This window comes from Petromyzon marinus, chromosome 55, assembly GCF_048934315.1.
Source record: "Petromyzon marinus isolate PM22_M1 ecotype Great Lakes invasive population chromosome 55, UKy_Petmar_22M1.pri1.0, whole genome shotgun sequence".
NCBI classification, from domain to species: Eukaryota; Metazoa; Chordata; class Hyperoartia; order Petromyzontiformes; family Petromyzontidae; genus Petromyzon; species Petromyzon marinus.
In genome coordinates this window covers 5,768,155-5,782,564 of record NC_133721.1, presented here as the reverse complement: position 1 = coordinate 5,782,564, position 14,410 = coordinate 5,768,155, and the positions used below count along the sequence as shown (strand labels likewise).

Below are 14,410 nucleotides of genomic sequence, written 5' to 3'. Positions count from 1 at the left end.
TTATCCCTGTTATGTTAGGTAAGGTGACGGTTTTGATTGGATCTTCAGATGGCTCCTTCCTCACGGTTGGGTTGATGGCTTTGCGGATTGTGTAGTCAGAATATCCATTTGCCTTTCGAGCCCGGTGTACGTGTTTGAGTTCACTGGTCTGGTGTTCATGGTCGGAGATACATTGAGCTATATGGTATAGCGTTCGTGCACCCCAGGTTAAGAACCAATGGAGACAGATACACTGTTCAGGCTACCGATAGCAGGGGCGCACTGTTACGCTGCACTTGTTGAAGAGCGCCTTAGAACTCCCGAATCTCCTTGCGACCGGGGGTGACGTCACGCACTTGCTGAGCCAATGGAACGCGCGCGTTGCTTTCGCATGCCGAGAGTTGGCAGGAAGGGAACGGCACCTCCTGTTGGTTGGCTGGATTTCCACTCGCCCGCTTAACGCTCGGCGAGACAGCTCCTCGGATCGTGAGCTCCAGTGTCACGATGCGCTCTGGACTAACTGGGTCGTTCAATAGAAACGCACGATGGAGCACTCTTGTCTATAAAACGCACAGCAGCTTCGTTGCTATGGAAACCTGCCGTCATATGACAGGAGACGGTGGTTTATAGATGAGATGATGTCAGTGTAAGTAGCTGTTGTCTGGCCTTGCTGTAGGCATGCTTTTTTTCTTTCCGTCCAATTTATTTTAAACACAACTTTTACTTTGTACTTACAGAAATGTAATAATGTGTACTTGTAGCACAGAATGGCATACAGACTATGTAAATATCTAAGAAGGTCTTTATGACGAGACAGAAGACAGCACTGAGGAAGAATGTCAAGTGTGCGGAGTATTCGTTGAGGTTTTTTTTATTATTGTTCCGGGAGCAGGGGCAGAGCCAGGGGGGGCTCAGCCCCCCTGAAATTTTGGGAAAGTCGGTCATCGGGATAACCGGATATCCGGCTGCTGCAAAATGCTGCAGGCTGCCACCTTGTGCTGCCCTGCAGGCTGCCACCTCGTGCTGCCCTGCAGGCTGCCACCTTGTGCTGCCCTGCAGGCTGCTTGAGCGGCAGCCTTTCGAACTTATAGAACTTATTAGCCACATCAGCGGCTCCGACCAATTAATAAACTCCGCGTTCAAATCCAATAAAATTTGTTTTATACATTTGTGGCGCCCATTGAAAACATAAACTGGATATCAAAGAATATTGAAGTCAGCCCCCCCCAAAGTCAAAATCCTGGCTCCGCCTCTGTCCAGGACAGTATGATATATATTCATCCTACGCAGCTCGTTTCTATTCAGTCAATTTGAGTCTTTAATAAGCATCATTTGGTGCCATATGGTATGATTATTAAGCATATGTTTGCAATAACAACGTTGTATAAGTAACTTAGTAAAGTAATCACATGTGCCATCATTTGATAGTGTTCCTCTGCGCTGGACAGAGATGGGGACACAGTCTAAATGAATAGATCACAGTTACAGCAGTCAATCAGCAGTAGGCGTGGGGTGGGGCAAAGTGTGGGTACTGCCTCCTCCAAGACATCTGACATGCGTGGAAGAGTAGGCCAATGATACCCTCTCAGCGCGGATATGTAGAGCACCTCCAGAGGATGCCTTCCACCAGCAGTGCTGTGAGCGAGCAATTGCAGTGAAGCACCTCTCCTCTGGTCGGTGCATGTATGTTGAACTTCTTTCGCACCGTACAAAGCCAACTGCTCTAATAGGTGCGGAAAAGGCCAACAGAAGTTGATGTTTTTCATTCCCCATCGGTCCAGACCTTGTGAGATCCGAAACGCGCATTGACGTTGGGAACAAATTTGTGAAAGTGTCTGGTTGTTGCTTTCCTCAACTCCTTGGTCCGGAAAACGTAAATCAGCACATTGGCGATTGGCACGAGAAAAATGGAAATCTGAACTACGCAGCGCAGGTTCCTCACGAAGTCGCTTTGGAAGTCCTTCACGATGCGTGGCACCAGCGTGCAAATGAACACAGCCGAGAAGCAGGCGGCGAGAGCCGAGAAGTGCGTGACCAAAGTGTAAAATGTCTTCCTGTTGAAATCACTGGACTTCATTCGGATGCACTGCTGAATGATTTTGTAGTAGCTGCACGCTATGGCGCAGAGTGGGAGCGCGACAGTCGACGCAATGACCCACGTGCCGTACGCCTCGTTCACGCCAGTGTTTGAAGTCGCCAGTCGGAGTATCCCCGCGTGATCGCAGAACATCCCCTGCACGTGCTCATCGGCCTCGCTGAACTCCAGACGTTTCAGGAGAACGTTGATGACAATTTCGATGGCGACGCTGACCGTCCATATGAGCAGCGAGGCGAGCAGAGACCTCTTCGTCGTGACAATGGTGTGATAGTGCAGCGGGGAGCAGATGGCCACGTAGCGGTCGAAGGACATGGCGGCCAGCGTGAAGAATTCATTGGAGACGAAACAATTGACCCAGAACATTTGCGCGAAACAGAAGACGCGCAAGATGTGCTTGTCACGCGTCAGGAAGATGTGCAGCTGCTTGGGCACGACGCTCGTGCTGCCGATGATGTCGCCAACGGCGAGGTTGCACAGGAAGATGTACATGGGCTTGTGCAGCTCCGCGGAAGTCGCTACCACCACGAGCACCAGTAGGTTGACGAGAACCGTGATGACGTACAGGGGCAGGCACATGCTGAATATGAGCAGAATCACTTCGTGGGAGGCTTCAAATGTTGCAAGATAGAAAAAAGAGCTGCTGTTTTCCATTTGTGTGCGAGTGTGTTTCCTTCTTTCCTGCACGGCGCAAGGAATGTTGAGATTGAATGGTTTAACTCTGTTAATGTCCTGGAAAAAAATAGAGAAAAAAAACAACAACAATCAAACGTGCAAGAATGTAATATAGGCATTACTGGGAACTTAATATTCCACCGAGTGACCTTTATGTTTTGCAAATGATACCTGCACACATATTGGCTTTGCTCTTACCACCGAGATCACCCAGCATCAACAGTACACCAGATGGCACTGCGGGTAATGCAGAGAGGATCACAGTGCTGCTGAAATTCGGTGACTTTGTGAGAGCCAGCTTAAGCGAACAGGCTGGCCGCCGTGCAACCCACAATACCCAGGCGATTAGTTATAATTACACAACTCATTATCGGTAACGTGGTCAGAAATAGCTTACACCGTGACACTTGCGTATCAAGGTGGTAAATGTGCAGCCCTGCAATGTCTTGCTCGAGCCTCCACTGACAAGAGAGGGACCTGTCGAGAACCCCTCCACAGGATATTTGGCCTACTCTTCCACACTGGCCACATGTCTTGGGAGAGGTTGGGGAGCACCCACACACTTCACTCCATCGCGACCTGTTGATCAACTAGCCCGTGGAGTACCAATTGATACACAGGTGCTGGGGCCATAGAAACTTACCCCATTAAACACAAACGAAACGATGTTTTAAATGTATCAGGTAAGGCCCACTGAGCTATGTAGATCTTTTTCAGAAGTGACCTGGTCACAAACGGTGGCACAACGAAATGTCTTGTCACGTGGAAATTTATCGCAGCCAAATACCGAAATGCATGTTGATTCTAAATGTGGAAGGAAAAAAACCCGGAGGAGCTGGAGAATAATCCAGGCGACCACGGGGAGAACACGCGAACTACAAATATACAACAGGCGTCAGGGTCGGGATCAAAGCCACGACCTCCTGTATACCAGGCGAGGTAGTTAACATCTCCTAGCCACCGTGGTGCCAACATTGTTTCACCTGCCGAGTCGGCTCACCACGGCATCATCGATAGTTGAACGTTAGCCACTCTCTACAGAACTGAGTTTGATTCCCAAAATGTAACAATAAAGTCACTCGCAATTACGCTTCGTAATTATGTTACTGCACTTGAATAATTGATTCTCATCACCAGTGCACTTCAAACACAATTAAGTACAGCCTCTACAAGAGTTGACGAAGATTCAGAGCATCCCCTCTGCTCGTACAGCTCCTTATTTAAAGCAGCATTTGCTGGATGTGTGTTGTCTTGTCAATACCCACTGCTACAATTTTACGCTCATTAGTTTGTTTCACACTCTCGTCGTTTATACCTGCGAGGATGTTTTTTCTTTCTAACCGACACATTTTTGCGATGTCATAAATTAAACGTCGTAATCGGAAACAAGTTTGCAATGTTCCCACCATGCCCAATCGCATGACTACATCCTTTTAATGCAATTTTGAAAATAAGACATTGCTCAAGCAAAATTTGGCCTTATCTAACTCTCCGCTCGAAAAACAATAACAACACCTTCCTTCCTCCTATATTGTCCCTTCACGGAATGTGTCTGACTACTGGTGAGACAGCGGATGTTGAAACCTGTGGAGGGTGTTTCACTCACGTGGGACAAATGCTTCTGAAGATGCACTCACCCCCAAAAAATCTGTGTGGCCAATTCGATTGCGTATAAATACCATTTATATTCACGTGACAGGAGTGACACTTGATGATTATTTTGGTTTCGCTTCATAATTATCAAGCCTTGTAACTGCAGTGTTAAGAATATGCACGGTGCGAAAAAGTTCAACGTGCAGAGAACCGAGAGTCTTACCTGAGAGCCGGGTTTCTCACACAGGAATGTCCACCGCGTGTATTTGCAGCATATTTATATACAGTATATATATGCCTCTGCGAATCACGTGGCCACTAATGGCTTGCCAGGGGTATTTTTTTTTCATGAACCGTTCCATATTAAGATACCTATTTTAATTTACAAATGCTTCTTGATAATAAAAAACCCTACTGTTTAATTGGATCGCTCACACAGCTGTGCCAAGAATCCCCGAAGGTGGCTATAGTTGCAGACTGCGTGGACAGCTCGCTGCTGATGCTGCTGTGAACCAGTTGAGCTGCAGTGGAAGTAGTATTCCTCTTACCCAAGCAGAAACTTTCGTAGGGAATAATAAAGACGGATTATTATTATTTGTTCGTGTGTTTGTTGTTGTTGTTTACCACCCAACAATTTCCGGAGGGAATTACATAATTACCAAACGGGAAATTATTTTTAGTTTTACCTGTGATTAAATGTTTCTAGAATGTGTCAATTGTGTGCCAGTGAAATACTGAATTGAACAGCAACAAAAAGATTGGGAACATAATACCTGTTCCTATTTGATCTCAACAGCCAGGTTTCTCTTGAAAATGAAATATTTAGGACAGCCAACGCTCACTATTGCACTGCATGCTTTAACACTCACGAATACAATATTTGAACACTTGTTTTGCTAAAAATCTCCCCGTTTAAAGTGTAAAAGGTTTTAACTAAATAGTAATTATTATATGGCTGGAGGAGGGTGGGACGTTGCCAGCCCCAGTTGCTAGCATTGGTGAAATTCCTGCTTGCAATCTTCATCAGCTAGACGGCGACTCCCGGTCATTGCAGCGTGTGTGCTGGCCATGCCTCACCTCCGGCGTGTGCTTTCAAGGAAGGAGAGTTTATCGTTGACGATTCTCCCAGGCCTCTATGTTTCTTCAACCTGAAATCAATTAGCGTTCCACGTCTACAGTACCTGAGTGTACTGCGGCTAGGAAACTTCCAGGTGTAGTGAAACACAATCGTTATGTAAAAAGAAATGGAGAGGCTATATGATTAAGGGAGGTGACACTACACCGCGGAACTGCAGGGATGAGACTCTCGACTTATGGTGCTGAATGTGAAGGTTATCAAGACCACTGAGTGGACAGAGCCTCGCTCCTACAGCTCGTGGGTTTGAGGTGGAGGGTGATCGGCGGACAGCCACCGGAGCTTTCAGTTGGGGCAGTGAATGGGCAGCCACGAGGCTGTCAGTTAGGGCAATGTACGGAGTAGGAGAGTACATTTATAAAGGGGTGAAATAGCAGCTAAGCCTGGAGAGGAAAGGGAGTAGATAGGTTATGAGAGCGCCATATGAAGGTATAGGCTAAATAAGTATAGGAGTGTAAATAACAAGTTACTGGATATAGTAATAGGTTTTACCCTTTTAACTGGCACAAAAAACTGACACCTTTATTCAAGGCATCATGTTTACAATAAAGGTGTCAGTTTTTTGTGCCAGTTAAAAGGGTAAAACCTATTACTATATCTTGTTACTGGCAAAGGAGGTCTCATAATGTAAATGCTCACCCCGAGCCCTCAATACTCTGATAGCGCGCTGTGTTTGAGTTGTACGCCTTTTGGTGTCTTCTGGTCCAACACCAATGGAGACTAGGCTCTAAGAAAAGCCGTCTTCGGTGTGGGCCAATCAAATTCAAGGACAGTGCATATTATTATTATCAGAGTTGTCTCTTTTGTTTGCATTTTGACTACTTGTGTTGTGGTTATTGCAAACATGATGCCTTGAATAAAGGTGTCCGTTTTTTGTGCCAGTTAAAAGAGTAAAACCTATTACTATAACAAGTTACTGGTTGGGAAGTTAATCTATTTTATTAAATTGTGTTACCCATTCTGAGTACAAAATAAAAATGATTGTCAGTCTTCTCTTTCTGTTTATATAAAGCAAAATGTAGGCTACATTACACAGGCATCCACCCAACTGCAACTAGTAACAGGTGTGTCTTCACTTCCTCCAGCTCAGGAGTCTTGAGGCTGTAATCCGCTCCCACACGAGAACAGGATAGAGTATTCCAGGAATGAAGTCCAAATTAGGAGATTTCGTTAGGAAGCGTTTCCAGGGTCAAGAATCCATTGTGCAGTTGGGTGACTTTCGTGGAAAGACGAGTGGGTTGGTGAAAGTTATTGTTTTCGTGTTGTGTTTAGATGTGTTTTGTTTTATAAAGTGTGTTGGTAAGAGTCGGTGGTTCTTCGGTGAGGTTGACTGAACTGAGGAGTGGCTATGTACTGGGAGCTTGAGTGGCCTGGACTGCTTTACGAGAGGTTGGAGAGTTTTCAATACGGACGCACCCTCACTCACACTCTGGCCACCAAACTGATATCCACAGCCTTCCCACCTGGCAATTAATATTCCCTACTTTTAGACTTAAAACTTTCATGACTGCAGGAATTCATATTCTTGGTGTGTCTGTATATATGGATGGCTTCGTGAACGAATATTTGTTGATAGCCAGTCGGCTTGCAAAGTACCATCGTCCAAGAGAAATCAAATTCATGTGAGCCAGCCGCAATAAAGTAATGATCAGCTACGGCAGAAGTATTGGTCCTGCCGTGTTTCAGATCTGCCTTGTGTTCACGAACACGGTCCGAGACATGTCGTTTGGTTTCCCCAATGTAACTGCTGCCGCAGGTACAGCTTACTTTGTAGAGGCCGGGATATTAAGGTGGCGCCGATGATGGCAGCCTCGGCCGGTTGGTGCGCCCTGTTTTGTCCAGTTTTGTCTTGTTTTGCTTGATCACCTGTGGTGGTGAGAGGGAGAGGCCTGCTCTTTAGCACACCCGTGCTGGTGAGAGGGGCCTGCTGTGAGGGGACTGCTGTTCATCACACCTGTGCTGGTGAGAGAGGCCTGCTGTTAATCACACCTGTGCTGGTGAGAGAGGCCTGCTGTTCAGCACACCCGTGCTGGTGAGAGAGGCCTGCTGTTCATCACACCCGTGCTGGTGAGAGGAGCCTGCTGTTCATCACACCCGTGCTGGTGAGAGGGGCCTGCTGTTCATCACACCCGTGCTGGTGAGAGAGGCCTGCTGTTCAGCACACCCGTGCTGGTGAGAGAGGCCTGCTGTTCAGCACACCGTACTGGTGAGAGAGGCCTGCTGTTCAGCACACCCGTGCTGGTGAGAGGGGCCTGCTGTTCATCACACCCGTGCTGGTGAGAGAGGCCTGCTGTTCAGCACACCGTCCTGGTGAGAGAGGCTTGCTGTTCAGCACACCGTGCTGGTGAGAGGGGCCTGCTGTTCATCACACCCGTGCTGGTGAGAGGGGCCTGCTGTTCATCACACCCATGCTGGTGAGAGAGGCCTACTGTTCAGCACACCCGTGCTGGTGAGAGGGGACTGCTGTTCAGCACACTCGTGCTGGTGAGAGGGGCCTACTGTTCATCACACCCGTGCTGGTGAGAGAGGCCTGCTGTGAGGGGCCTGCTGTTCAGCACACCCGTGCTGGTGAGAGGGGCCTGCTGTTCAGCACACCTGTGCTGGTGAGAGGGGCCTGCTGTTCAGCACACCTGTGCTGGTGAGAGGGGCCTGCTGTTCAGCACACCTGTGCTGGTGAGAGGGGTCTGCTGTTCAGCACACCTGTGCTGGTGAGAGGGGCCTGCTATTCAGCACACCTGTGCTGGTGAGAGGGGCCTGCTGTTCAGCACACCTGTGCTGGTGAGAGGGGCCTGCTGTTCAGCACACCTGTGCTGGTGAGAGGGGTCTGCTGTTCAGCACACCTGTGCTGGTGAGAGGGGCCTGCTGTTCATCACACCCGTGCTGGTGAGAAGATGGCGCCGATGATGGTAGCCTCAGCCGGTCGGTGCGCCCTGTTTTGTCTTGTTTTGTCTTGTTTTGCTTGATCACCTGTGGTGGTGAGAGGGAGAGGCCTGCTCTTTAGCACACCCGTGCTGGTGAGAGGGGCCTGCTGTGAGGGGACTGCTGTTCATCACACCTGTGCTGGTGAGAGAGGCCTGCTGTTAATCACACCTGTGCTGGTGAGAGAGGCCTGCTGTTCAGCACACCCGTGCTGGTGAGAGAGGCCTGCTGTTCATCACACCCGTGCTGGTGAGAGGAGCCTGCTGTTCATCACACCCGTGCTGGTGAGAGGGGCCTGCTGTTCATCACACCCGTGCTGGTGAGAGAGGCCTGCTGTTCAGCACACCCGTGCTGGTGAGAGAGGCTTGCTGTTCAGCACACCGTACTGGTGAGAGAGGCCTGCTGTTCAGCACACCCGTGCTGGTGAGAGGGGCCTGCTGTTCATCACACCCGTGCTGGTGAGAGAGGCCTGCTGTTCAGCACACCGTCCTGGTGAGAGAGGCTTGCTGTTCAGCACACCGTGCTGGTGAGAGGGGCCTGCTGTTCATCACACCCGTGCTGGTGAGAGGGGCCTGCTGTTCATCACACCCATGCTGGTGAGAGAGGCCTACTGTTCAGCACACCCGTGCTGGTGAGAGGGGACTGCTGTTCAGCACACTCGTGCTGGTGAGAGGGGCCTACTGTTCATCACACCCGTGCTGGTGAGAGAGGCCTGCTGTGAGGGGCCTGCTGTTCAGCACACCCGTGCTGGTGAGAGGGGCCTGCTGTTCAGCACACCTGTGCTGGTGAGAGGGGCCTGCTATTCAGCACACCTGTGCTGGTGAGAGGGGCCTGCTGTTCAGCACACCTGTGCTGGTGAGAGGGGTCTGCTGTTCAGCACACCTGTGCTGGTGAGAGGGGCCTGCTGTTCATCACACCCGTGCTGGTGAGAAGATGGCGCCGATGATGGTAGCCTCAGCCGGTCGGTGCGCCCTGTTTTGTCTTGTTTTGTCTTGTTTTGTCTGTTAATTCAGTGTTTTGCCAAGATTTTCGGAGTTCCCTAACAAGAGACGAACTTTTAAATATCAGGGAAACAACTCCTGTGGATTTAATTCCTACTTTTCTGCTTCCAGCGGCAGAATTAGTGGGCATTCTAGTCAATGCCGCGCTAGGCTTTGCTCAAGCAGCGAAACGCCGCCCAAGGGGTAAACGGACGGGGGCTCTTGTACGGCTACGCAGACGCGGGATCCGAACAGTGCTTCTGAGCTTTTTCCTCTCCAACGTACGTTCACTGTACAACAAAATGGACGAACTTCAGCTACTGATGGTGAAAAACAGACTTTCTTTCATCTTCTGTTTTATGCTTCACAGAGACATGGCTGTGTGATTTGATTCCGGACGCTGTGCTACAACTAGCAGGATTCCATCTTGTAAGATCGGATCGTGACATAGCACTCTCTGGCAAGACGAAAGGCGGTGGTATTTGTTTTTACATTAACAGTGGCTGGTGTGTAGATGTCACGGTGATTCTGCAACATTGTTCTCCGCTCCTTGAATCAATTTTTATAACCTGTAAACCTTTTTACTCGCCTCGCGAGTTCGCGTCGCTCATATTGGTCGGAGTTTATTTGCCGCCGTGTCCTCAGGTTAAAGAGGCCCAACGCATGCTAGCCGACCAGATTCTGAGTGTGGAGCGAGCAAATCCAGATTCGTTGGTTATCGTACTTGGCGACTTTAACAAAGGTAATCTCAGTCACGAACTCCCCAAATACATACAATTCATTAAATGCCCAACCAGAGAAGGGAACACTCTGGATCACTGCTACACTACAGTCAGTAGAGCCTACCATGCCGTCCCCCGAGCAGCACTGGGACACTCTGACCATGCCATGGTCCACCTGATTCCTGCATACAGACAGAAACTAAAGCTCTGTAAACCTGCTGTGAGGACATCTAAACAGTGGACCAGTGAGGCTGTGGAGGATTTGCGGGCGTGCTTGGACTGTACTGACTGGAATATGTTCACGACTGCTACCAATAGTCTGGATGAACTCAGAGGCTGTGACGTTGTACATCAGCTTCTGTGAGGACTGCTGTATTCCAACACGTACCAGGGTGAACTTCAACAACAACAAGCCCTGGTTCTCAGCAGAGCTCAGAAGGTTGAGGTTGGAGAAGGAGGAAGCGTTTAGGAGTGGGGATAGAGACAGATTCAAGGAGTCGAAGAACAGGTTTAGGAAGGCAGTGAGAGAGGCTAAACGACTGTACTCAGAGAGACTAAAACACCAGTTCTCTGCTAACGACTCTGCTTCTGTCTGGAGAGGGCTCAGGCAGATCACCAACTACAAACCCAGAGCCCCCCACACCACTGACGACTCCCGCCTAGCCAACAACCTGAACGAGTTTTACTGCAGATTTGAAAGACAATTGGACTGTCCTGAACTACCCCTTCCCACCCAAGAGGCCTCATCCCCCACCCATACTACAGAGACGACTCTCTCCTTTCAGGAGGGAGAAGTTAATAGACTTTTCAAGAGGCAGAATCCACGCAAAGCAGCCGGGCCGGACTCTGTCTCTCCAGCCACCCTCAGGTACTGCGCTGACCAGCTGTCTCCGGTGTTCACCAACATCTTTAACACCTCCCTGGAGACATGCCATGTACCAGCCTGTCTCAAGTCCTCCACTATCATCCCTGTGCCCAAAAAGCTAAGGCCAACAGGATTAAATGATTATAGACCGGTCGCCCTTACATCTGTGGTAATGAAGTATTTTGAGCACCTGGTCCTGGCACACCTCAAAGCCATCACAGACCCTCTCCTAGACCCCCTTCAGTTTGCCTACAGAGGCAACAGGTCTGTGGACGACACAGTTAACATGGCCCTCCACTTCACCCTACAGCATCTGGACTCCCCAGCATCCTACGCCAGGATCCTGTTTGTGGACTTCAGCTCTGCCTTCAACACCATCATCCCTGCCCTGCTTCAGGACAAGCTCTTCCAGCTGAATGTGCCCGACTTCACCTGCAGGTGGATCACAGACTTCCTGTCTGACAGGAAGCAGTGCGTTAAGCTGGGAACACAAGTCTCTGACTCCAGGTCCATCAGCACCGGAACTCCTCAGGGCTGCGTCCTTTCCCCACTGCTCTTCTCCCTGTATACCAACACCTGCACCTCCAATCATCTGTCCGTCAAACTCTTGAAGTTTGCGGACGACACCACCATCATTGGGCTGATCTCTGGTGGGGATGAGTCTGACTATAGGTGGGAAGCTGACAACTTGGTGACCTGGTGTAGTCAGAACAACTTAGAGCTAAATGCTCTAAAGACAGTTGCGATGGTTGTGGACTTCAGGAAGAATACAGCCCCACTCACCCCGATCACCCTGTGCGACTCCCCAGTCAAAATTGTAGAGTTCTTCCACTTCCTGAGCACTATTATCTCCCGGGACCTCAAGTGGGAACTGAACATCAGCTCCCTCACCAAGAGAGCACAACAGAGGATGTACTTCCTACGGCAGCTGAAGAAATTCAACCTGCCAAAGACAATGATGGTGCAATTCTATACAGCAATCATTGAATCCATCCTCACCTCCTCCATAACCGTCTGGTACGCTGCTGCCACTGCCAAGGACAAGAGCAGACTGCAGCGTATCATCCACACTGCTGAGAAGGTGATTGCCTGCAATCTACCAACCCTCGAGGACCTGCACATCACGAGGACCATGAGGCGAGCAAGGAAGATTGTGGCCGATTCCTCCCACCCTGGACACTCTCTGTTTCAGCTACTCCCCTCCGGCAGAAGGCTGCGGTCCATCAGGACCAAAACCTCACGCCACAAAAACAGTTTCTTCCCATCCGCTGCTGGCCTCTTAAACAAGGCCAAGGACTTACACTAACTTTAACATTTTATATACAAAATGACACCTTGCCAATATTAACTATGTTACCCTATTTGTATTTTTTTTATTTTAAGATTGTATCTTATAGCTATTTTTTATTCTATATTTATTCAATTTTATATACTTTAGCCCCTTGGTGTTAGTTAGACTTTGAACCCTTATCATCGTTTACCACTTATTTAAGATTTTAGATTTCTATATGTTGAATGTATGCACCATCCTGCCAAAGTAAATTCCGTGTCTGTGTGAACTTTCATGGCGAATAAAACCCTTTCTGATTCTGATTGCATGTCAGGAATCTTGTCCTTCGCAGATGGGATCAGGTCACGAATTGTGTGCACTGTGTTAAATTGAACTTGGATCTTGTGTTTGTTCAAGATTTTGGAAATATTTTTGGTTATCCCTGTTATGTTAGGTAAGGTGACGGTTTTGATTGGATCTTCAGATGGCTCCTTCCTCACGGTTGGGTTGATGGCTTTGCGGATTGTGTAGTCAGAATATCCATTTGCCTTTCGAGCCCGGTGTACGTGTTTGAGTTCACTGGTCTGGTGTTCATGGTCGGAGATACATTGAGCTATATGGTATAGCGTTCGTGCACCCCAGGTTAAGAACCAATGGAGACAGATACACTGTTCAGGCTACCGATAGCAGGGGCGCACTGTTACGCTGCACTTGTTGAAGAGCGCCTTAGAACTCCCGAATCTCCTTGCGACCGGGGGTGACGTCACGCACTTGCTGAGCCAATGGAACGCGCGCGTTGCTTTCGCATGCCGAGAGTTGGCAGGAAGGGAACGGCACCTCCTGTTGGTTGGCTGGATTTCCACTCGCCCGCTTAACGCTCGGCGAGACAGCTCCTCGGATCGTGAGCTCCAGTGTCACGATGCGCTCTGGACTAACTGGGTCGTTCAATAGAAACGCGCGATGGAGCACTCTTGTCTATAAAACGCACAGCAGCTTCGTTGCTATGGAAACCTGCCGTCATATGACAGGAGACGGTGGTTTATAGATGAGATGATGTCAGTGTAAGTAGCTGTTGTCTGGCCTTGCTGTAGGCATGCTTTTTTTCTTTCCGTCCAATTTATTTTAAACACAACTTTTACTTTGTACTTACAGAAATGTAATAATGTGTACTTGTAGCACAGAATGGCATACAGACTATGTAAATATCTAAGAAGGTCTTTATGACGAGACAGAAGACAGCACTGAGGAAGAATGTCAAGTGTGCGGAGTATTCGTTGAGGTTTTTTTTATTATCGTTCCGGGAGCAGGGGCAGAGCCAGGGGGGGCTCAGCCCCCCTGAAATTTTGGGAAAGTCGGTCATCGGGATAACCGGATATCCGGCTGCTGCAAAATGCTGCAGGCTGCCACCTTGTGCTGCCCTGCAGGCTGCCACCTCGTGCTGCCCTGCAGGCTGCCACCTTGTGCTGCCCTGCAGGCTGCTTGAGCGGCAGCCTTTCGAACTTATAGAACTTATTAGCCACATCAGCGGCTCCGACCAATTAATAAACTCCGCGTTCAAATCCAATAAAATTTGTTTTATACATTTGTGGCGCCCATTGAAAACATAAACTGGATATCAAAGAATATTGAAGTCAGCCCCCCCCAAAGTCAAAATCCTGGCTCCGCCTCTGTCCAGGACAGTATGAGATATATTCATCCTACGCAGCTCGTTTCTATTCAGTCAATTTGAGTCTTTAATAAGCATCATTTGGTGCCATATGGTATGATTATTAAGCATATGTTTGCAATAACAACGTTGTATAAGTAACTTAGTAAAGTAATCACATGTGCCATCATTTGATAGTGTTCCTCTGCGCTGGACAGAGATGGGGACACAGTCTAAATGAATAGATCACAGTTACAGCAGTCAATCAGCAGTAGGCGTGGGGTGGGGCAAAGTGTGGGTACTGCCTCCTCCAAGACATCTGACATGCGTGGAAGAGTAGGCCAATGATACCCTCTCAGCGCGGATATGTAGAGCACCTCCAGAGGATGCCTTCCACCAGCAGTGCTGTGAGCGAGCAATTGCAGTGAAGCACCTCTCCTCTGGTCGGTGCATGTATGTTGAACTTCTTTCGCACCGTACGAAGCCAACTGCTCTAATAGGTGCGGAAAAGGCCAACAGAAGTTGATGTTTT

General features: G+C 48.9%; 1 protein-coding gene across 1 annotated transcript; it reads right to left on the bottom strand.

Annotated features, from left to right (window-relative positions):
- Positions 1-1,710: 1,710 nt before the first annotated feature.
- On the bottom strand, positions 1,711-3,201 carry LOC142905572 (olfactory receptor 2D2-like). Its single transcript, XM_076052200.1, has one exon. The coding sequence runs from the start codon at positions 2,726-2,728 to the stop codon at positions 1,742-1,744; it is 987 nt and encodes a 328-aa protein (XP_075908315.1). The 5' UTR covers positions 2,729-3,201; the 3' UTR covers positions 1,711-1,741.
- Positions 3,202-14,410: the final 11,209 nt, after the last annotated feature.

Bases quoted from the DNA above. Each gene is read 5' to 3' on its own strand.
- LOC142905572 (XM_076052200.1), bottom strand. From the start codon at position 2,728: ATGGAAAACAGCAGCTCTTTTTTCTATCTTGCAACATTTGAAGCCTCC.